General features: G+C 45.1%; 1 protein-coding gene across 1 annotated transcript in view; it reads right to left on the minus strand.

Annotated features, from left to right (window-relative positions):
• ZNF414 (zinc finger protein 414) overlaps positions 1–25811 on the minus strand; it is a 32506-nt gene that overhangs the window by 1285 nt on the left and 5410 nt on the right. Inside the window, exons 2-6 of the mRNA XM_066574186.1 lie at positions 24653–24788; positions 23188–23295; positions 21695–21800; positions 20317–20825; positions 768–920 (exon numbers count right to left, since the gene is read on the minus strand). Of these exons, the coding sequence (XP_066430283.1) occupies positions 768–920; positions 20317–20825; positions 21695–21800; positions 23188–23295; positions 24653–24788 (1012 nt within the window). The remainder of the gene's footprint in view (positions 1–767; positions 921–20316; positions 20826–21694; positions 21801–23187; positions 23296–24652; positions 24789–25811) is intronic.

Consider the following 25811-nt stretch of genomic DNA (forward strand, 5'->3'; position numbering starts at 1 on the left):
ACAGTCTATGGGTCCATAGAAATACATAAGACTGGTTAGTTTATTCTATGGAAGGCTGGCTAAGATGTCATGTATCTATGTGCGATTACACTGCCTTTTCCACCACTGTGTGTGGATGGGGTGCAGGCACTCCTGGCACAGCAACCACCAGTGGATTTACCTGTTCCCCTGTAGGCCAGTCCAAGCCTGGGTGTACCCAACCTCAAGGCAGACCACGCCATTACTGTGGGGCCATGTTGAGAAGGGCCCTGACACTGAACTGCTTCCTTTCTAAACAGAAGTCATAGGATCAGCAAAATTCCCTCAAAACTACCCCGCATCCTCTGTTCTCTAAACACAGGCCAATGAGAATAGAATTGTGTAAGCGTCAGCTTCATTGTAACGAAATAGACATTTGAGTTCAAAATTATGCAAATAAGGAAGATGGAACAATACTTCTGCGGCGCCACCTACTGGATGGCAGCACTTCTTCAAATCAATGTACAACTTTTTAACAAGTTTGTAAAACAATGATTGGGAATATAAAGCTAAGCCAGAATCCCAGAATCCATACATAGTCAGATGTTTCGGGGTGGGGTTGGGAAGTGTTGCCCCTCATTAGTGTGCAGTAGGTTTCTGGCTTGGCTGGTGAGGGGCCTGTGATGTGAGCCCGTGGACCTCTTGCATGGTGCACCATAATCAATAGTTCCCCATACCTTCTGTCTCTGTCTGCATGGGTTATTGTCTGAAAATGTGAAGAAACAGCAAATATTCAAGCAGTTACCAACCTATTTCATTCATTCTGGTTGAGGGAGGGTTCTTATGAAACAATTCAATGTGTTTATCCATTTGGTCTCTAGTTGGAGTTGAGAAGTTGCACTGCATACAGCGGTAATTGCCCCGTGTGTGCTCCCAGATGATGCGACTGTTGGCGGTGTGGCCTACAAGGAAACCAGAAATATGAGTCATGTACCAAATGGAGACTACAATAGAATGACCATTGTTGCTGTACACACTTTATCGGACTTGTTGGTTCTACAGGCTTTCAGTCTTTTGAATATCCATATAAACGTAGCAAAATATATAAAGGTTTCCAAAAACATAGGATTGCAGTTGTACGAACATGACACTTTCGGTGGGACTGGACAACTCTTATATGTGTATAGGGACCTCCCGACAAGGAAGAAAACATCAGACAACATTGAATTTCAACAACCACACCTTTAGTCCTACCTGGAGATAAGTGGCCACCAGAGCTGTCCGGCTCTGACTTTCTCAACTGTCCCTAAGCAAAACACATGGGCATTTTGCCAAACCAAGCGTATATGTGTTTGGGGGAAGCTGGGAGCTAATGAAGGCGTATGGCCACATAAGTGTAAAGTTGATCAAAATGGATGTTCTCAACCATAATCATCATCTGTTGGGTGAAATATAACAATGAATGAACATTTTAGCAGACTTATGACAAATCGGCATTGTCTGGAAAGTCGTCGACCATCCTTAAAACTTCCACCTGATAGTCATAGTACATCCACAGAAAGCCCAATAGTCTCTTACCAGCTATTACTGAACAGGTATGACCAGCTTGAAGAACTGAAGCGGCCAATATGGACTAAAATGTGCAGAGCTGCGTTGGTGCAACAATCTCTCAACCATCAACCTACTTCAGTCTAATGTATATTACTGACAGAAATATACAGATCTTTGTCATTAATATACTTACTAATATACAGAAATATGACCGGTATATTAGTAACAGAAAAGAGGAAAAACTGCAAAAATTAAGAAATGTGGATAATAACAATATTACTGGAGACGAGGGCATCATGGACCATTTAAGGAGCTACTTTTGTTCTGTATTTCCAGACGCTGGTATTCAGGATGATAATGTGTTTGGGCCTGGTAGTCCCTCTAGTTGTAAGGCTCTCATCCAGAGTTTTTGGAGGCCGAACTTCTGTATTTTAAGTGGAATAAGGCGATGGGTCCAGATGGCTCCACCCCAGAGCGTTTAAAGAACTCTAATCTAACTGGTTTAACCAGTCCCTTCTAACAGGTGATGGTCCTAATGATTGGAGAACAGCCAATGTTGTACCCATCCATGAGCAGGGTAGTAGAGAAGAACTACAGGCAACTACAGGCCAGGCAGTTTGACATCTGTAGCAGTAAAATTAATATCTGACCGTTTAAAAGCACTGCTTTACTGAGGGCCAATCATGTCAAACTAATCCCACTGATTTTTGATACATACATACTTTGATATACTTCCGTATAAAGAGCTCATAGAGAAATTATTGAAACTTGGACTTAGTCCTTTGATAGTCCGGTGGCTTTGCACTTGGTAGGAGGATAGATATCAGAGTGTTGGTAATAGAGTGCATTCTGAACAGGTAGGAGTTACAAGTGGTGACCACAAGGGTCTGTCCGGGGTCCTATATGTGCGAAGTGACATAGCAGAAGGTGTAACAGATGAGGTCTGGCTGTGTGCCGATGACACCATAGTGTAGGGCTGACCACCTGGTGGGTCTTGAACATGGAGGAAGATTCAGACTTACTGGATAAAAAGTCAAAGCAAAGGAAACTGCAGATTATATTTCCAAATGTAAAATGATGCACTTGGGGAGAAGAAAACCCCGGACTGCCAGCTATATTGCGCTATCTTGGACTTCAGAAGAAAAAGATTTAGGGGTTCTGATTTCTGATAAATTGAGTCCACAGAGAAAGCAAGTAGGACACTTGGCTGCATAGCTAGAGGTATAACCAGTAGAAAGGGGAAGATTGCGATCCCGTTGTATAGAGCTCTGGGGAGACACACCTGGATTACTGGGGTCACTTCTGGGGACCTCATCTACAGAAAGACATGGATAAAATACAGCAAGTCCAAAGACGACTACAGAAATGGTGGAAGGTCTCAAGAACAAAACTTAGGAAGACATGATGGGAACATATATATATATATATATATATATATATATATATATATATATATATATAAAAAATTACAGGAGGAGAGAAGGAAGAGGAGGACATGATGGGAACCTTTACATATATTATAGGATGAGAGAAGGGAGAGGGAGGACATGATGGGAACCTTTATATATGTTACAGGAGGAGAGAAGGGAGAGGAGGACATGATGGGAACCTTTATATATGTTACAGGAGGAGAGAAGGGAGAGGAGGACATGATGGGAACCTAATATATATATATTACAGGAGGAGAGAAGGAAGAGGGGGGACATGATGGGAACCTAATATATATATTACAGGAGGAGAGAAGGAAGAGGAGGACATGATGGGAACCTTTACATATATTATAGGAGGAGAGAAGGGAGAGGAGGACATGATGGGAACCTTTATATATGTTACAGGAGGAGAGAAGGAAGAGGGAGGACATGATGGGAACCTTATATATATGTTACAGGAGGAGAGAAGGGAGAGGGAGGACATGATGGGAACCTTATATATATGTTACAGGAGGAGAGAAGGGAGAGGGAGGACATGATGGGAACCTTTATATATGTTACAGGAGGAGAGAAGGGAGAGGGGGACATGATGGGAACCTTTATATATGTTACAGGAGGAGAGAAGGGAGAGGGAGGACATGATGGGAGCCTTATATATATGTTACAGGAGGAGAGAAGGGAGAGGGAGGACATGATGGGAGCCTTATATATATGTTACAGGAGGAGAGAAGGGAGAGGAGGGCATGATAGAAACCTTTATATATGTTACAGGAGGAGAGAAGGGAGAGGAAGACATGATGGGAACCTTATATATATGTTACAGGAGGAGAGAAGGGAGAGGAGGACATGATGGAAACCTTTATATATATGTTACAGGAGGAGAGAAGGGAGAGGAGGACATGATGGGAACCTTTATATATGTTACAGGAGGAGAGAAGGGAGAGGAGGACATGATGGGAACCTTTATATATGTTACAGGAGGAGAGAAGGGAGAGGGGGACATGATGGGAACCTTTTATATATGTTACAGGAGGACAGAAGGGAGAGGAGGACATGATGGGAACCTTATATATATGTTACAGGAGGAGAGAAGGGAGAGGGGGCCACGATGGGAACCTTTATATATGTTAAAGGAGGAGAGAAGGGAGAGGAGGACATGATGGAAACCTTTATATATGTTACAGGAGGAGAGAAGGGAGAGGAGGACATGATGGAAACCTTTATATATGTTACAGGAGGAGAGCAGAGAGAGAGGGGGGACATGATGGAAACCTATATATATATATATATATATATATATATATATATATATATATATTACAGGAGGACAGAAGGGAGGCATGATAGGAACATTTAGGCTGGGTTCATATGGGGTGGAACTTTCTGCATAGAAATTGCGCCTGAAATTTTTATCCCAGGTTAACACAGCAAAGTGGATGAGATTTGCAAAATTTATGTCCACATGCGCGGAATGTCAATTGTTTTGCCGTTTCCGTGGCGGCCTCTCTTCTCTCTATGAGGAGAGCTGGCCGCAGAAGAATAAACCCCTTGAAAACCAACGCCAAGTCCTGTGGGACTACAAGCTGTGGAACTCTTGCTGTATTTTTTCCTATTTCTGACCATTTTTCCATTACAAAAAAGGTAGCCCAATGTGTGATAGTGAAGGAAAAAAACAATTTTGGGTAAACTAAGAAACTGTAAAAAAAAAGTGTAATTTTGCTCTGTGCAGGAAGGCCTCAAACACCTTTGGTAATGAAGGAGTTAATAAGCTCTAGAATCTCTATACATCAAAAGTAAAAAAAAAAAAGTAATCTAAAAATACAGAAATTACAGAAGCAAACAATCCCAAGAATAGAACATAAATAATGGGTGAAGGTAGGTGGAGGAATAGAGAATAACGGAAAGGTAACTTGGGATCAAAACAAAGGCAGATAATTGAATAAGCCATAAGATCACACGGATAACAGAATGGCGCAGAATTTATGATAAAGGAGATTTATCCTCATAATACATTCAACGTAACAGGGTTTACACCTCATATATAATGCTACAACATTTCTGATATTGCCCAATTTCCCTGCAGCTGAACAGCGGCGAACAGACCCCAATGACTATAATGGGGTCCGACTGCTTCCACTCAGCTGCCCCGCTTTTAGCTGGAAGAAAAAGCTCCGCATGCAGCACATTCTTCTGGTATTTTGTGCCAGATCTGCGACAGAGCCCGCGACCGGATGTTCCAGCGCAGACGTGAAACCACCCTAAACTAGTCTGACCAAAACAATATAAGTGATCAGCAATAGACAAGATGGCCAAATGGGCAGAAAAGACCGAGATGCTAGAGCCGATCTGTGACGAGACGGTACTGCCCTGTGTAAGGTCGCGTATAATAATGTCAGGTATAACTGGACAAATAGTTTTTTTTTAACATTGTTGATCATTAACTACAATTTTTCTACATTTAGTGTTAAAGGCCTCATTCATACGGACATATTAATACAGAGAGCTGAAACCCCACCGATTGGTTCGAGGGTATTCAGACGTGTGTTTTTCATGCACTTATTTATGTGTGTGACAAAAACGCAGTATGTTCTGTCTGGATCCGTACTATGGACCGAAATAACCCATTAAAGTCAATGAGATTACGTAAATATGCAGTGAGTACTGTGACAGTGCAGTTAGCAGAATGGCCATCAGAGGGCTCTAAATCGGTCATTCTGCTAAACTATAGAGAAAAAACTCCTGTGTGGCTGCAGCAGGAAGGAAAGAAAAGTGTTGATTCCTGCCACACTGACAGCTCGTGACTCCCCTCATGTTGGCAGGAGGCTGCCCTCTCTGGGATGAGGGCAGGTTAGATGCCCCTGAGATCACTCCTGGAATGGTAGTGTATGGACTATGGAAAAGGAACTGTAGAGTTGGGCATTAGACTTGTGGTTTCAGAGGTACAATATTGTGTTTGTCAGCGGCCAGTCGGCAGGTGTTACTTTGGTATGTGCGCTGTGAAGCCTGTGAATGCAGTGTGAATACTGTCCGATGTAAATGCTGAAGATGAACAATAAAGTTTGCTGAAGCCAGTGAGAAAACTACATTGTGGATGTGATTTACTGAGTGGTGCCAACCGTCTCAGGAGAAGATGGTGGTCCCGAGCGGGTGATAATCCCCAAGTTATCATAACGCACATGAAACAGGTGTATGCATTGCATATTTAAGCATTAAATCAATGGGTCCTTCTTGTGGGATGTTTGCGTGTATGCATTATGTAACATGCAAGCGCAAAAAAGAAGGCAGCATGTTTTATTTTGCCGCATATTACTTCCAAGGGAGCCCATTGTTTTCTATGGGCGTGTAATCAACGTCACCTATACACCATTACTCTGCGCATGGGCGGCGTATATATACGCTGTTGCGAAGTAATCGCACAGGAAATTAAAGAAAAACAAACAGCCTGTGCATGGCGGCACGTATGCGATACACTATCGTGCGCAGTACAATATCGCTGAAATACGCAGCAATAGGCCGGCTCTGCAGTGGTAAAACACTGCGTAACTCGGTAACATCTCCTCAGTCTGAAATAGATGATAACATCTAACAGTAGCGGACATTTATGTACTTAGCCAGCCGGACTGATTCTAAATAAAACATGATCATGGAATCAGCACATCAGCCGGCAACATATTTGTCATTCACCCTGTTTTAGAAACAACATACGTAAGCAGCCTCATCTTAGCGTATGCCGGTAATATCATGGGTAAGGGGCGGAGCTACAAATAAGGGCTCGTTCACAGAAACGTAGGCGGACGATGCTACGAGTCTCGCGCAGTGTACAGCTGATATGTCCTGCAGGCAGGGACCACGTATGACGCTGCGCACACCCGGGGATGACGCATCACGGTTATGCATATGATAAGTGAAGAAATAGAGCATGCTGCGATTTATCTCTCCTGCATATTGGGAAATACGTGTGTGTAATACGCGGTGACAGTACGCCTGCGTGAATGAGCCCTAAGGCTCAGTTTACATTTTGTCAAACCACGGCCCCCACTCTCCGTCTCTTCTGTCTCAAATGCTGAAACGTACATTGGCACGGAGCCCCGGACAGACCCAAAGGCTCGACTTGTGAAACGGAGATCACCTTGGTTTTCGTACCACAAGGTTTCTGTTCCTTCTCAGCAGTGGACAATAGCTTCGGACCAGAAAACCTCGTTAATAGCTGTCCAAGTTTGGTCACAAACCAGCCCTAAATCACCACCCCAACCTACAGACGGTATGGAGCATTTTGGTCACCACACTTAGGTCACCTGCACACGAACTGGTGAGATTCCACAAGCGGATTTCCACCGCGGAAGACCTGCAATTCATCGCGGAAACGAATTGCGAGTATTTACGGATGATCACAGATTCAATGGTTTTTCCGCACGGATGTATGCGGATGCACAGTGTACCGCCCGCCCGGAAAAAAGATTGCAAGCAGGTGATTACGTCAGAAAATTGCCCAACCCTCTGGAAAAACCCTTCTATACAAAGGGTTAATGCCCAGACGACATTCTCTTGCGCTTTTGTGGTGGTGAGCGCTTAGAGCCTTCAGAACAGGACACTGCTCTCTTAGCTTGAGAGAGCAATGACTCTGCCCATACGAGTACCCCGGCTGCGGCGATGGACAATGGGATGTTCCTCCTGCACTGCCTTTTACCCGCATTCCAGCTTCCTTTTATTCATTTTGTTATTTGGTCTCCTAGCAACATGCGAACTATCTATATATATATAAAGACGAAAGCCCTCACTGAATCATTCACTGACTGACTGACTGACTGGCCAAAAATTCTCCAACTTCCCAATGTCGTAGAAACATGAAATTTGGCGCAAGCATAGATTATCTCCAAAATAGGAAAAGAAATTGGGTCCCAACTCGATTATTCAATTCTAGCGCAAAAGAATTGGCGTCGAAATTTAACGTACATAATCTAAAGCACTCACTTCCCAATGTCATAGAAATGGGAAACTTGGCACAAGCATTGATTATGCCATAATAAGGAAAAGTTAATGGGTCCCAACTCGATTATTCAATTCTATGTGCAAAAGAATTAGCGTCCACATTTTACGTGCGGAATGTAATTTTCTCACTTTCCGGTGTCATAGAAACGTGAAACTTGGCACGAGCATTGATTATGTCATAAATAGGAAAAGTGAATAGGCCCCAACTCGATTATTCAATTCTAAGCGCAAAAGAATTAGTGTCCAAATTTTATGTACGTAATCTAATTCTCTCACTTCCTGATGTCATTTTATATACGGTAAAGGAAACGTCACATGGTTGCCTCCACGTGGTGTTTCCTGGGTAACGCAGAGAACTATGCAAAATGGTGAACATATGTTTTTCCTCGGTATCTCTAAAGTAACCACGACTTCATAAGATTTTCCGTGTGAACACCAGATAAACACCAGTACCAAATTAACTCGGGCGAAGCCGGGTATATCAGCTAGTATATATATAAAGACGAAAGCCCTCACTGAATCATTCACTGACTGACTGACTGACTGACTGGCCAAAAGTTCTCCAACTTCCCGATGTCGTAGAAACATGAATTTTGGCGCAAGCATAGATTATCTCCAAAATAGGAAAAGCTAATGGGTCCCAACTCCATTATTCAATTCTAGCGCAAAAGAATTGGCGTTGAAATTTAACGTACATAATCTCTCACTTCCCAATGTCATAGAAACTTAAAATTTGGCACGCGCATTGAATATGTCATAAATAGGAAAAGTTAGTAGGTCCCAACTCGATTATTCAATTCTATGCGCAAAAGAATTAGCGTCGAAATTTAACGTACATAATCTAAAGCACTCACTTCCCAATGTCATAGAAACGGGAAACTTGGCACAAGCATTTATTATGTCATAATAAGGAAAAGCTAATGGGTCCCAACTCGATTATTCAATTCTATGTGCAAAAGAATTAGCGTCCACATTTTACGTGCGGAATGTAATTTTCTCACTTTCCGGTGTCATAGAAACGTGAAACTTGGCACGAGCATTGATTATGTCATAAATACGAAAAGCGAATGGGTCCCAACTCAATTATTCAATTCTAGCGCAAAAGAATTGGCGTCGAAATTTTACGTGCGGAATGTAATTTTCTCACTTTCCGGTGTCATAGAAACGGGAAATTTGGCACGAGCATTGATTATGTCATAAATACGAAAAGCTAATGGGTCCCAACTTGATTATTCAATTCTAGCGCAAAAGAATTGGTGTCGAAATTTTATGTGCGGAATGTAATTTCTTCACTTTCCAGTGTCATAGAAACAGGAAATTTAGCACGAGCATTGATTATGTCATAAATAGTAAAAGCTAATGGGTCCCAACTCCATTATTCAATTCTATGCGCAAAAGAATTAGCATTAGAGATGAGCGAACGTACTCGGATAGGCACTACTCGTCCGAGTAATGTGCCTTATCCGAGTACCTCCCCGCTCGTGCTGAAAGGTTTGGGTGCCGGCACGGAGCGGGGAGCTGCAGGGGAGAGCGGGGAGGAACGGAGGGGAGATCTTTCTCTCCTTCTCTCCCGCCCGCTCTGCCCCGCTCCCCGCTGCGACTCACCTGTCAGCAGCGGCAGCTCCCGAACCTTTCAGCACGAGCGGGGAGGTACTCGGATAAGGCACATTACTCGGACGAGTAGTGCCTATCCGAGTACGTTCGCTCATCTCTAATTAGCATCCAAATTTTACGTACGGAATCTAATTTTCTCACTTTCCGGTGTCAAAGAAACGGGAAATTTGGCACGAGCATTGATTATGTCATAAATAGGGAAAGCTAATGGGTCCCAACTCCATTATTCAATTCTATGCGCAAAAGAATTAGCGTCCAAATTTTACGTACATAATCTAAATCTCTCACTTCCCAATGTCATAGAAACGGGAAATTTGGCACGAGCATTGATTATGTCATAAATATGAAAAGTTAATAGGTCCCAACTCGATTATTCAATTCTAAGCGTAAAAGAATTAGTGTCCAAATTTTATGTACGTAATCAAATTCTCTCACTTCATGGTCAGTAACATCCCTCCCCTAGAAGGGGTATATAGATATGCTCATTGTCAGTAACATCCCTCCCATAGAGGGAGTGTATATATACACATATATATTGTAGATATGCGGTACACAGGATGGCCTGCAGAGGGCTACAGACAGGACTTTTGATACTGCAAAACAAGGTTTAAGACCTATGTGTGGGGCAAGAACTAATATAAAAGGAGTAGATCCTGCCAGACTCATAGAAGAGCGTAACAGCTCATTAGAGCTGGAAGGGTTGAAAGCCTGAGGTCCCATTTGGACCTGTGAGATCCTGTGTAGATGCTTGGGCCAGTCACTGCGTCTGACAGAGGAGGACAGCCTCCAGACTCCCTGGGCAGGGTTGGTGATGGTGACCCTATGGGTTTGTAAACCCTGGACTTTGAACGTGAACTGTTGTATGCCGTATACATTTGATTTGCTGTGATGCTGAAATAAATGCTGGCAGGCGCAAGTTTAAAAGAAATTCCTGTTCCTGGAGTGATGCCTACATGCGTGAGGTGCATCATTTCTCGGATGGAGAGGCCAGCGATCCGCAGGCAAGAAGAAACCCCCTTGGCACTAATAAATATATATATATATATATATACACTCCTACTAGAAGTTGTCAGGATGAAGCTTTCTCTCTGCGATTGTAACGTTGATATAAGTAAGTGATTACAATATGGAGGTGGGCATGGAGGCTCTAGTACCCTACTGTACCGCCTCTAGCTTAAATAAAAGATGTAATACAGGCAGGCATGGATGCTCTAGCATCCTGTTGTACCCCCTCTAGCTTGTGATATGAGCAGGCAGGGAAGCTCTAGTACCCTGTTGTACGGCCTCTAGCTTGGATACAAAATGTGATATGGGCAGGTAGGGAGGCTCTAGTACCCTGTTGTACCGCCTCTAGCTTGGATACAAGATGTGATGATGATGGGTATGGAGGCTCTAGTACCCTGTTATACCGCCTCTAGCTTAGATACAAGATGTGAGGATGGTGGGCATGGAGGCTCTAGTACCCTGTTGTACCGCCTCTAGTTTGGATACAAGATGTGATGATGGTGGGCAGGGACACTCTAGTACCCTGTCGTACCGCCTTTAGCTCGGATACAAGATGTGATACGGGCAGGTATGGAGACTAGAGTACCCTGTTCTACCACCTTTAGCTTGGATACAAGGTGTGATACGTTATCACAGGTCATGTTTTCAGGATATCCTATACAGAGAACACCTGTGGCAATATCTGAGGCACGGACAATATTTACATCACCTGTGCAACACTGAGGAAATCCACAAAACATGACCTGAATTGTGAGCACTGGAGTTTGGGAAACACTGCTCTAGCTCATGGAAACTCGTAGGCTCCGGAAGTTGGCATCCCTGATGGCCCCATACATGTTCTATTGGCGATAACTGTGGTGACTGGGCAGCCACGGAAGTGTGACAATGTTGTGGGGGCTTCCTGTGACCTTGTCTGTGCGGCCGAGCATTATCCTGCTGCCTCTTGGAAGCTGCCATGAGAGAAACATGTGGCTACAGGATGTCCTGGACATATTCCTGAGCTATCATTGTCCATCGTACCACCACTAGGGGGCACTGAGTGTTGTGATGATCTGGAGGCCACCACTCCACAGCTAAGGCAGGATTGAGGCGTTCACGAACACGGCCGTCCCCAGTGCCCAAACCAAACCTGGATTTGTCACTGCAGACAACCCAATTCCACCACTGCAGACGGAGGCGACAGTGGGTGGGTATCAAAGGACATATACATAATGGGCGCAAAGAGACCAAATATCCTTCAGCCAAGCACCTGGAGATTCTGACAGACACAGGGGTGTAACAATGGTGCCACCTGTCTCTGGGTTGGGGACAATTTGTGGATACGACTATCCACCTTCTCACATCCCAATAATGCGCCCCTCTCAGACTCTGGTAACGGGGTGAAATCTCTTCTCTGCGTCGTAGAGGCATCTAGTGGTCAACAAGCTCTACACAAGCGGAAGAAGAGGTCACTGCAGACAAGGAGCCTCCGAGATCTTTTTATAGGCCAAGGGGGGGAACCACTTTTAGGGCCTCCGGTGACAAGACCGTCCATCTAATAACAATGTATGCACCTCAGGTTTTGCTACATTGTTATTTATATTTTTAAAAGTCTGTGTGTATATTTTTTTCCGTCTGTTCTTCTAATGTTGGCACGTATATGTTTGGTCATGCAGCTTGATGAAGGGTACTAGCACGAAACGATAATGTTGCAAACTACTGTGGATATCTGGATGATCTCACTAAACCTTATGAGGCTGAACTAGACGGACATCATCTTAATTCAGCGTAACATACTATGTTACATAAGTGTGTGCAGTGCGACTACGTGCCTTCGGACCTGCTAAGAGGATTTGACGGGGAGACTCGGACACTGCACCACCCCTAACTTACAAGAGGGGGCGCTACCCATTACAGTTCCACTGCTTCATACATGTATGCACTTTTGGAAAATAAATGGACATACTATAAACATTGATCTGTTAATTCCATAGCAACACAGCAAATCTTACAATTCAGGACTCTGGTTCTGACTAGATTGCTGTTTGGAGCTTTGCTTTACTATCAAATGTACAAATCTATAGAAAAATGACCATTCTTGTATTAGAGAAAGCATTCTCTCTGAAGATGGATTCAGTAGGTTTCTAAAGAAGCAATTGCATCTGTGAGATCAGAGCAAACATTTGTACATCCACAATGCTGAAGAAAGAAGATCTGCCCGGCCCAGGGGAGAGCCCCGCTGGAGCAGTAAAGATCATCTTTTTTTTTCTCCCCATGTCCGCGGGCACAGCTGGATTCCGTAGTGGAATCCGTACCTGCAAGTGGACATTGGCCCTTAGGCTCAGTGATCAGTGAGAAAACTGCACCATCTGCTTTACAATACAGATAATGAAATCGTAAATAAAAAAAATTACAATCATTCTTAAAAAAGATGTTTAATAGAGATGAGCGAACCTACTCGTTTCGAGTAATTACTCGATCGAGCACCGCGATTTTCGAGTACTTCCGTACTCGGGTGAAAAGATTCGGGGGGCGCCGGGAGGCGTGGCGGAGCGGGAGGTAGCAGTGGGGAACAGGGGGGAGCCCTCTCTCCCTCTCCCCCCCACTCCCCGCTGCAACCCCCCCACTCACCCACGGCGCCCCCCGAATCTTTTCGCCCAAGTACGGAGGTACTCGAAAATCGCGGCGCTCGGGCAAAAAGGGGCGTGGCCGAGTACGCTCGCTCATCTCTAATGTTTAACACAAATTGATTTATACACTGGATGATTTTCTGATGACATCTAGAGATGAGTGAGCGTACTCGGCCACGCCCCTTTTTCGCCCAAGCGCCGCGATTTTCGAGTACTTCCGTACTCGGGCGAAAAGATTCGGGGGGCGCCGTGGGTGAGTGGGGGGTTGCAGCGGGGAGTGGGGGGGGGGGAGAGAGAGAGAGAGAGGGCTCCCCCCTGTTACCCCCCGCTCCGCCACGCCTCCCCCTGCCCCCCCGAATCTTTTCACCCGAGTACAGAAGTACTCGAAAATCGCGGTGCTCGATCGAGTAATTACTCGAAACGAGTAGGTTCGCTAATCTCTAATGACATCACCTTTAAAATGACCTTCCAGTTTCCGTATAAAATTAAGTCCCAGGGCCGGCGGAGGAGAGGGGTAAGGTAACTGCAGCTCTCTGCTGACCCTTCAATCCTCACATCAAGGTCCTGTTTTTGGCAGTTCAAACTGGCCCATGCCATCTCCAGACTAGGTAATCTCCACAGGGCATTGCTAGTATTAGGCCCCCAGCAGAGCTGGATTCCGCATGAATCCTGCAGTGAAGTCCAGCTCTGCCAGCAGCGGCGTCCGCACGTACCTGGTTAATTTCTTGTTCTTCTGTAGTGTGGATGTCCCGTACAGCTCGCTATCGGACATGCGCAGTAAATATTTTTTTTCTAATTACTGCTTCTCCCGCGTCATCGCTTAGCGATAACGTGGAATCTGCGAAAAAATAGAGTATGCCGTGATTTTTCCTTTGTTTGCGGATACCGCAATTGGTTTCCGCACGGATGCAGAAGAACTGATTTCCCCTACTATACTATGGGCGCTATTTGCCACAGATCCTCAGTGCAGACACCCGCCGGGATTCCACAGCTACTATCCGTCCATGGGCAGGAGCACTAAGACTACCAATGCACTATACCTGCTCTCTGATTGGCTAGTGCTGATCATGTGAGCAGTTCTGGACAGTCAGAGTAGTGCACAGTGTGCATTAGGTAGATTGCTACAGCCATCTAGGACAGCTAAAAACAGAGCTTGGAGCCAGCCGATCAGAAGGTGTCAGAGAAGAACTGCAGGCGATATGCCCCCTCCCTCTCCTGCCCCATCACAGGATTTTGTTCCCAAACTGGAGAATTGCTTTAAGTGGGTTCTCTGCTTTGCTTAATCCCTCCTTTTTAAACGACCCTTTTACAACAACCTGATCCCAAACTGTTTCCCTTTGCACCCCAGCGATCAGCTGTAATCTTTGAGGAAACCTTAAATGTCCCTACAGCGCCTCTACAGGACCAATTAGCCATTACACAATTTACATGTAAACCAATGACGGTGCCTGTGTAATGCAACAGGGCATGTCCACCAGAGCAAGAGCCGCTCTCTGTAACCAAGTGATATCACATTCCTTGGGGCCTCATAATACCACAGCCTCAGTGGTCATTCTGAGGATTTCTGCTGATTGAGGGATTTCCATGCCGCAGGGCATTTTTTTGCCATTACTCTGCAGCCGCCCGTGGGAATGGACACAAAAAAGCGTCTAAAGCTCTGGACTTGATCGTTGCTATTCTTCATTCATGCACTTTTTAGTCACGATCAGCCAAATGTAAAAATGCACACTGTCCTGTGAAAGACGCCTTAGTGAGCAGTCACGTTGGGAGTTTGCCGCCACTCCTGCTTTCTCGTCTTCTAGCAAAGTTTTTCTCTTCAAAGACCAATAAACATGGCGACAGTGTTGGCGATACTATGGAATATCTGCCTTGGAAGCGGAGGTATTGGAGACCCCGACGTGTGAGGGCTTTTATGTAATGAAGATTAAAGGGTCTATATTGTTAAGGCACAGTTACTGCAAATTAGGATTTAGCTTCATCACATGGTATTAATGCATTCAAGCACCAGGGGGCGCTACCATTGTTCTACAAAGCTTCAACACATCGGTGAGTTAACCACCCTTCCACCACAGAGAGTATTCATAATGTTTCCAAGCACATTGATGAGCAGCAACTGCACCACTCAGGGAGTATGAGGGCCACGCGGTCAGGGGCCACAGCTGGGGCAGGGAGGAGGCTGACGGTGACGTCATGAGGCAGACGTACAACACAATCTGAATAACACTATAGACGGTGCAGGGCGGTAAATCACTCTTAACTCCAACCTGATGGAGCAATCCCACTAGAATGCATCACCATGAGGGGCGTTCATTAACGATTTCCTCTGACCCACCTCTATTTATCGCAGGATGCTGAAACTGCACATATGTAATGATATAAAAGGGGCATTTACATGTAACAATTAATCGCTCAAAATTCATTCAAACGATGGCATATGAGCAATAATCGTTGGGTGTTAACGCTGACATTGTTCACTCTTCGGCTGAACGATGATTTTAGGGCGAGTTTATAGAATCAAGGAATGGTAGAGGTGGAAGGGACCTCCAGGGTCATCGGCTCCAACCATCTGCGCAGTGATGGATTCACTGAATCATCCCAGACAGATATTTGGCCAGCCTCTGTTTGAACACTTCCATTGAAGGAGAACTCACCACCTCCCGTGGTAACCTGTTCCACTCATTGATCACCCTTACTGTCAGAAAGTTTTTTCTAATATCTAATCTGTGTCTCCTCCCTTTCCGTTTCATCCCATGGCTTCTAGTCTTTCTTTGTGCAAAATGCATCATTCAGCTAGAGAGAGATAACAGGGATCACACGCTGTGTTCTGCACAGGAATCGAAGATTACATTGTATTCTGCCGACAGCCCGTGCGAGAACAATGGAGCTGTGTGCGGAGCTCAGACATGCTAGGATCTGCAAATGAAGCTGATAAAGTGTTAATGGACATTAGTGTTTATTAACAATTTATGCAAAATGATTGCTAAAACTGTCAATCTTTCAATCACTTGAAAGATTGTCTTTGCGTGTAAATGGGCCTTAAGTCTTTATAGGTGATGTGCCAATTTGCAACTCTGAACTGATAACAGTCTTTCTTGTACAGGTGCTGAAGTGGTGCGAGGTCTCATAATGGACCCAGTGGAACACAGAGTTCCTTTACTTGAAAGGCCGCACAGCAAGGAAGACATTCGATGAGATGAAAGAGGTGTATGGGGAGGATTCCCCATCATATGATGTAGACAAGAACTGGCATAGTCAATTCAAATGTCAGAGTTCAGTGGAAACAGCTCCAATTCTAGGGCGGCCCCACTCCGCTATTGATGAACACACCATCCAGGAAGTGGCGGCTAACATTTTGGAAAACCTCCGCATAACCATTCGCGACCTAGCCCAAAACGTCAAGATTAGTGTGGGGTCCGTGGAAAAAAAAAATCATCCAAGACCATCTTCATATGCATAAGGTAGCCGCTCGCTGGGTTTCCCGGCTGCTCACACCTTTCGAGAAGCAGGAATGAGTCGAACGCTCCCAGGCTCGTTTGAAGATGTGCCATGTAAACCAGGACGACCTTTTCAACAGACTGATCCCAAAAGGATAAAAGCTGGGTCCATCACTATGATCCGGAGACTAAAGTCCAGTTGATGCAATGGAAGACCCGGACTCACCGCCTCTAAAGAAGGCACGTGCCCAACCCTCCGCAGGCAAGGTCATGCTCACAGTCTTTTGGGACAAGCACGGAGGAGGCTTGATGGATTCCCTAGAAAAAGGGTATCACACTTACTGGGACATAGTTTATGCTTCACTGCTGCGTACTGAGGCCATCAGAAGCAAGAGACGAGGCAGGCTCACCCAAGGGGTCCGCCTTCTGCCCCTGTTCACAACTCACATGTTGCCCAGATGGAAGCACGCTGCTGCGGGTATGAAATTCTCCCAACCTCACACGTCTTTCCACCAATGAAGCCATTTTTGAAGGGCAAGTATTTTCCAGATGAGACTCTGCTTTCCAGAGTCACAACGTGGCTTTTGGAGCGACCTGTCGACTTCTACAAGCCAGGTGTTTACAACTGCATAAAGGGATGGGTTATGTGTGTGCCCCTAGGTGGCACTTATGTAGAGAAGGACTAATAACTGGGCCACGTTTCACAGCTCTCGGTCCACAGGAAGTGGGTCAGGGAAATCTTTAATGATCGGTCCTCGTACCCTATTCACCACATCCCATCATGTGCTTCTCAATAGAGCCAGCAGGTAATAATCATAAGGACACATCAATCACCTTTATGTTTAACAAAGTACAAAAAAGCTATTTTTTCCAACTGCCCAACACTAGCAGAACAGCATCTACATCACAATAAAACACAACTCTAAACACTGGAAAGTAGTCTAACAGCAGCAAATGAAGGCCAAACTTACGGTACGTTCACATGGCAGAAGCTGCATTGGACTTTTTTAAGCAAAGTCCATCTGTTAACCCATGGCAGCGCCTCAGATCTCTGCAGCAGGTCCACACAAGGATGTAGCCCTTTCCATCCCATGGGCACAATCCGCATGTGGAATCTGTGCTGCAGAAATCTTCACAATGCAGAAATGAATGGGAGGCATATTGTAAGAATTCTGGTGGGAATGTATGAGAATGTGTCATCAAGAAATGACCTCTTTAAATGTAAGTTTTTATGTAAAATATAAAATAATATCAATATATAAAAAGAATCTTAAAATCCTGCAGTTTTCACCCGGCCATAAAGCCTAATTGGCTGACACTTTCTTCTCTCTAGAGATCACTTCGCAGTAGTCATTTCAATAGGGTGGCCAAACACTAGACGTAAATCGGGCGAACCCATCCATTGGGGCAGGTCTGGACAATTCTCTAATATGTAGGTTCAGAGACAAAAACTGGGTGAAGCAAAACCCAACAGGATAGGCAGCTAAGGCCAACTTGGCCAATGTGGGGCTGTAGATAAAATGGAGTATGGTACAAGCGGAGCGCAGCCAACCAGATCTCCACACCCCAGAGAAGCCTCAGCTGTCGCTTCCCTGACGTTGGTCCAGCAGTGGTCTTTAATGTACAGTTCCGACTAGACTCGAACCGGTGTTGTAGCTGTACTAAATCTAGTAAAGCTGATGAAGGGGTTCTTTACTCGAAAACATGTTTTTATTTGCTGGTTGTTCAATTGACAAATAAAAGAGAAGTTGGATCTAATCTCATCTGGTAGTTTGGAAGGCTGTAACACCAGTGTCTTCTAGATTCCCTGATTCTATATTATGGATGGAAGGGTCCCAATACAGCAGATGTGAGGAGACGTGACGATTAGGCAGTTGCGGATTCCAACTGCCTGATCCTTTTGTTTTGGTTGGAGATAAGTCGTTGCCAGAACGGTCTTACGGTGCCTTTCTCTCCCTCTCTGCATTCATAGCACTTGCACGAGTACGAGGCGGTCCGGCATGATAGCTGCCGGCCGAATGCTCCGCTGTGTATGGCCAGCTCTATCGGCACAGGCAGAGTTAGGTAGCAAGTAGATGGGCAGCACACTGAACCCACGGGTAAGATAGTGATGTGGAGTGGGTCTTATACCCACACAATGTTAAACCAATGAAACCACTAGAATAATAAGGCTACCAGTATGAAGGTTTGATATTTCGTAGTTGTATTTTTTGCTCTCTATATAATATTTAAAAGATAAGAAAAAGACTAAATACAATATACTGTATAATGTATACCCTTCTAACAACTGGTGTCTTAGCAGTGTGGGGCCTTCCTGGTTCACTTATATGTCCTAATTGCACCAATCACTTATTATAAAATGCAAAATATGATTGTTATTTGAGACAGAGGTATCTGGTGAATAATTCCTTTTGTAGAGATTGTGATATTGGCCCAGGCGGATATAGAATGCAACTGTTTCAATGCGTGATATTAATCAAACACCCCACATGTATACAGAAACCATGCAGGATCCCGGCCCTCGCGCCGTGTCTTACGGCTGTTGGGCTGCTGTATATACTCACAGCTGTTTGCTTTACAACTAGTTTACAGGATCAGTTCCAGCCCCCTCGGTGTAACGCCAGGATCCATGCGCCAAGAGGCGATCAAAGGGATGGCTGAATCCTAGCAGACTGACCAAGCCGCCGACACAGAGTAGACGCAGCAGATTTGATCTAAAAAGGCCGTAAGACATTGTGTGGATTTGAGGAAGATATACATGGAAACAGTGTGGGCCCGAGCTGAACGGCTTTATGTAGTTCAATGTTAGTCCCCTGAACTGTGATCTAGTCTGACTTGCATTAGTGCTCCTTGTCCTTTAGTGAGCCAGCAGTGCTGCAGCACCAGTTTCTAGGAGGATGCACATTCTAAAGGAGATTTTAGTCTTTCCATTATATAATTTTTTTCTTTCAAAATTAATATCAAACATTCATACCAGTTAAACAGGCAGGATAACACTGAAAGGCAATCCCTATGTATAGATAACACAGGAGCCACCATTCCCAATAGGTGATGCCACAGCTCACCTCCTCCCCGCCCTGTACACTGACCGTTCATGTGTCACAGACTATACCTAGAACACTCTCTTGAAGAAGTCATCTACTGTCTATGGTAAATGAGGCAGCTCTACAGAACAGGAGGGGTCAGACTAGTACATGGCCTAGCGACCAGAGTGAAAATGACAAAATCTTGTAATGGAGTTGGGAAGGAATTTTCCCCCAAATGGGCTAATTGGCTTCTGCCTCCCTCTGGATCAACTAGACGGTTGAAACAGGCTGAACTAGATGGACATTGTCTTCATTCAGCCTAACATACCATGTTAGGATTTTTTTTTTCTTGAATCATGGAAAGTTAGGGACATGGGAAATTTAAAAAAAAAACAAAACACAAATATAATAAAAACTTAATTAAACAATAGGTCATTCTCTGTTGACACATTTCCTTTAAATGCAATTTTATGCCTTTGTCTCAAGCTGCTTTCAGTACTTTTTAGCCAATAGCCACGAGGGAGGGGAGGCCTTACTTGGCCTATTTCTCTACTGCCCATGTGTGAAGAATCTTTAATAGCAACACACAAGTAAATATAAGAGTCCATGAATGCAACCTGGTTACCACATAGCTGCTACCATCACAAAGAACAGATTCACGTTTCAATACATAGTAACCATCATAAACTTTCTGCCTGACCTTGGTTCTTTTTCCACATGGCATTAGAGGCAGGTAGGCTTTGGTTCCCCAAAAATGGTTTAAGTCTTTGAGAAATGGAGGCCTGTGGCAAGTTGTATGTTGATGGATTCATGTAGGGTAGATAGGAATTGGCAGCACTGGTTGGAGATGGGCCTGGCGCTCGTCCTGCAAACAGGTTTGGGTCATAAGCAGGAAATGAGTTAGTAGCTTGGGACACCAAGTTGCTCATGGAGGAAAGGTGCCCCCCAGGAAGAGTGGATGTTGAAGCGACCGCCGCCATAGATGTTGTCGGAGTATCATCGGACACGGGGAAAGCAGCATCCTTTTTAACACACTGGATGACACTTGTTTGGCGACTCGCTGGTCCTGCAGGGGTTGCCGACTCTGAATCAGAAGCAGGTACGGATGCGGTGCCCTGTGATGCCGCGCGGGCAGCGTTGTCAGAACACACGTGGAGGTGTTTAAACAGGGATCGATGAGTACGAAAATGCTGCATACAGTTTTCACATCTGTTAAGAAATAAAAGAGAGAAACGCATTAATGAGATAAATGTCAACAACCTCTTATTTTAATATTTTTATGGACAAGTTTGTTTGGTTAAAGACAGAGTTAAAAATTGAACACATTAAAGGGGTTGTCCCGCCATAGCAAGTGGGGTTAAGCACTTCTGTATGGCCATAGTAATGCACTTTGTAATATACATCGTGCATTAAATATTGGCCATACAGAAGTTATACGCTTACCCCCTCCGGCGCTGGCGTCCCCGTCTCCATGGCGCCGATCAAAGCTGCCTTCTCCCTGGATTAGACGCGCTTTCTTTGAGGTTTGGTTTGTAGGTCAGGAAGCCCTTAAGAGTTCACCATACAATGCGAGATCATTTCTCTAAGCTCTTTACAATCACATGATGTAAATGATGCGATTGTGGAACAAATATGGACCATTCAGGAACTCGCTGGGGTATGACTGAAAGCCGCCAAGAATGCTACAACTAAGCGATAAGCTGGGAGGGCGCTTACAGACTAGGAGAGAAGGGGGAGGAGCCAGCAGCCGAGGGCAGAAGGTGCTCATGTCATGGGGGTGGGGCTACTGCAGATTGTAGGCTTCTCAGGTTCTCCTGAAGCTTTCCAAGGCTGTCCAGAGTCTGATATGTTGAGATATGTGTTCCAGTGTAGACTCTAGTCTACACCAGGTCTGTCACTATTCAGTAGTATGTGTCAGCAGAAGAGCTGAAAACGCAGACATCTTGATATTCAATAACGAGATTATGCCCCACAGCCTGGAGCCGCACAAGCCAACATTCACAACGTTTTACTGGGGCGGCTGTCCAGGAGAGAAAAGGAAAAAAAATAAAATAAAATCTTCAAATCCATGTACTTACTTAAAGTAGCGATTAGGCTTGTAGTGGACTTTCAAATGGCTCATGAGGTCTTGCATGCTATCTAGCATTTCACCACATCCGATTATGGAGCATACAAACTTTTTATCTGTGTTAGGGGAAAAAAATTAAAATTTAAAGCTTTTTTTTCTACTATTAATATGATAGTCTCCAAAACAGATTTCTTGAGGAGAGGAACACACTTTTCTCAGGAATTATATATTTGAAATATAAAACAAGGAGAAATTAAAGGAAGAGGAACAAATGTTAACCTTGAACCAGTGTTCAAAGAGTTAACAAGAACGACAATGTTACTGAAGAAACTAACCCTCAAATGTATTAGAAATTCAAATAAAAGCCATTTAGGCTGGTTTCACACAGACGAGGGCATTATCGGGCCGTGAATCACATCCAGTATCCCTCTCGCCATCCATGTGAAAGGGGGCTGAAGGGAATCCCCGCCGCAGTTGTCACAACCACGGCAGAGGATCGCGGAGTTCTTCCATTGAGAACAATAGGTGATATCACAGGAAGATAGAACATGCCGCAATTTGTTTTCTGCATCGCAATGTGGTGCTATGCAGGAAAACATCGCTGAATGAAGGCAATGTCCCTCTAGTTCAGCCTGTTTCACCCTTCTGTTGGACCAGAGGAAGGCAAAAAAAACCCTCAACCAGCCAATTTTGCTCATTAGGAGGAAAAATGTGCCCTTCTGACTCCATAATGGCAGCCAGAGTAATGTGTATGACCCCATGCAAATGAATGGGGTTTATATTTGTGCGAGACCTGTACATCTAGCAGCACACAAATCTTGTGAAATTTTCTCGTCCGTGTGAAACCAGCCCTAGTGGTATTAAAGCTCCAAGCAATACATCAGAGCCATAATACAGGGAAATGGTCAAAACACTGGTGTGACCTCAAAGCAACAAATCAGTTGACCTAGGAAGTCCTAACGCTCCACCCTGCCAGCATGATGTTGTGGAGCTGGAGGAGCCGAGCGGATGGATATATAGTTTCGCCTGCTTGTGAGCGATTGTTACAAAGTGGCGCAGCGGCCGTCCAGGGCTGAGCGCACTACTGGCAGATACAATGTGCTACACAACTGGCTGAGTTGACTGTTTGAGTAGCCAATGAGACAGTGTATAATTTCAGAACCCGACGTCTGAGGCAAAATCTGACTACAGACTTGGACTCTACACACTCGGTTTAGTACAGGACACATGAAATACCCCAAGTAGTAGACAACATTTTTTTTTTTGTGATCCAGTGTAATTAATAGTGAGGAGTGGCCAGAGGGATGGGTCGTTTATCTTAATGAGCACCGCCAGTTCTGTGTGAAAATCAGTCACTGCGGAAAAGCCAGTGCCATAAGGTCAAACATAAAGACTGCTAGTCTGTCCACCATAATGTTGGCGATCAAGTTCAGGTCAACATTTATCAGGTCAACAGGTTGATAATTGGCTTTACCCAGTGTGCGCAGAAGTCTCACGCCTTACCTTGCATAGACTGCGTGGGTTTATAATGGATAGAAACATGATGGATGAGTTCCTGCATGTTGAGGAATGTCCGGTTACAGCCATACGTAGAACATCTGTGACCCCTTTCTGCACAACATAATAAAGAGTTTGTTAGAATAATAAAAAAAAAAGATTATCATACATATTGTCCCTACAGGCCACACCATTTATAGGAGGATTCCAGGCTATAGAAGAACTCAGAACCAGACAAAACCTAATCGGGACAGCTGGCAAATCATCGCCCTGACAAAGGTTTGAGCTCTGCACTAAATGCAATCATACAGTGACGCACGCACGGAGCCAGGTTGTCTCTGACCAAGTGCCACGCTCTTTCATGCAGAAGTTGCCATGCTATGACCACTGGGGAGAAACCCTGTTGTGGCTGCTGAAAGAAGGATAGGAAAGGCCCGCTACGACCCTCTGTGGTTCTGCAGTTCAGGCTTATTAACACGTAACAATTACCGCTCAAAATTTGCTCAAAGAAACAAATTCTGCTGCCAGAGATGTCTGGAGAGGCATTAGGGCTAGAGATGGGCGAGCATACTCTCTAAGGCAATTTACTCGAGCGAGTAGCGCCTTATGCGAGTACCTGCCCGCTCATCTCTAAAGATTCGGCTGCCGGCGGGAAAGAGCGGGGAGGAACGGAGGGGCGATCTCGCTCTCCCTCTCTCACCCCTGTTCACCGCCGCAACTCACCTGTCACCCGCGCCGGCAGCCGAATCTTCAGAGATGAGCGGGGAGATACTCGCATAAGGCACTACTCGCTCGAGTAAATTGCCTTAGAGAGTATGCTCGCTCATCTCTAATTAGGGCCCTTTTACATGGAATGATTATTCAAAACAATCATTGGATCGTGCAAATGTAACTGATAATAGTTCAATGTAAAGACAGGTAATGCCGAACACGAATTTGTCTGCTTCTCATTCATCAATCGTTAAAAATAATAGTTCGTTCATTTGCACATCGCTGCGAGGGAACAACAATCGCTTGGTCATTCACTGGTATAGCCAGCGTGAACAACTGAGCGTTTTGTGAACCGCAGATGATTTAACTGCGTTCATAAACAGGCGCATGAGTGAAAGCGGTCATCATCCGCGCATGCAAATGATTTATCGCTCCATGTAAAGAGTCTTAAGCCCCTTCTAGACGAAAACAATTATCGTACAAACAAGCGAAAGTGAAGGATAATTGTTCAGTCTAAACGCAGCCAGCGACCGAGCGATAATGGTTTACTTTATGCAGGCTCGCTCACTTATCGTTCAGGCCTTCTCATTCACATTGAACGAGCCAACGACGTATCTGCCAGTCCAAACAGGCTGCACAAGTGAACGAGCCTTTAAGCCATCTCCCCAGGCGTCCGTGTGTATGGGGCGGAAGGGCGACTGGGAGAAACAACCACATTGTCTCTACGCTGTGTATGAGACAATGTGCCCACTAGACGTACTTGATGGGGCGGGGTTCCTTTTTCTGCCGGCTTCTCTTGGTCTCTTGGTCTCCACCTTCACCCCTCTTACAGACTGCGGTGTAGATGGAAGTGAACCTGCAGGTTGTGCCTCTGCCGTCGGCTCCTCTTGCTTCTCCTAGAAGAATAGATATGTGGATACGGCTAGAATCAAATCGCAACAACAGAAGAATCATCCTTTATGTCACGTAAGGTACAATACAAACAGTCCATTATATTGTCATCATCGGGACTTTTTTTGCAAAAGTGACTGTGCGAAACCATTCTGACACTTGTTCACAGCCCCGTACTACCGGACTGTAGGAAAGCTGTATATCTCGGCCCCAGCTACATCACGGTCCGCTTATAAGCGGGGGCCAAGACACAGTGGATCCCCTTCTTAGTAAACTATACTATTCTGTTTAGCCAAAATGATGTGAAAACATCCTAAAACAGAGGCCAAAGCTGTCAGCCATCCAGACAGAGCCCTCGGGCAAAACACATGAAAGCCATTGACGGCTGCCCAATATCGGTGTACCCCCCCCCCCCCCATCCCCATCACAGCGGCAGGCCGCCATAACCCAGTCATTTATACACTTGCTGACACAGGTTCTCACACAATTATAGGGTAGGGAACGTACTAGAGGGCAGATTTTGTAGATTTATAGCTAACAAAATCTCTGAAAACTAATGTAAAGAGTAGGCGGCGTGGTCTGAGACTTCCAGCTGCCCGAGGCGAACACCAAACTGCGACTCCCATCCCCACCATGAGCCTGGATAATGGGGGCTTATGGATACAATCCACGTATACCGCAGGAGCTTGTATATGGAAAATGAAGGGCCAAAACGACATGTTAAGGGGCCCCCTTACTGACAGAAAATATAAAAGAAGGGAGCCCCCGACGGGTGACAAGGCGGTCTAATTCCATCATGTCTTCACAATTCCCCTCCACGCCAGAAGGTGCCCCACTTCCACTCCCCCAAAGTAACACTTGACTTTTCTGTTCTACATATTCAGGTTGGTTCACGACGTGTTTTGGCCCTTCGCTAAGGGGGATATGGGCGATTACAGGCCCCTTCACACAGATGTAGATTTGGGTCCCATAGACCGCACCACAACAGCCCAAGAGGCTAATCTCATGGCCGTCACACAGGAGGATGA

This window comes from Eleutherodactylus coqui, chromosome 7, assembly GCF_035609145.1.
Source record: "Eleutherodactylus coqui strain aEleCoq1 chromosome 7, aEleCoq1.hap1, whole genome shotgun sequence".
NCBI lineage: Eukaryota > Metazoa > Chordata > Amphibia > Anura > Eleutherodactylidae > Eleutherodactylus > Eleutherodactylus coqui.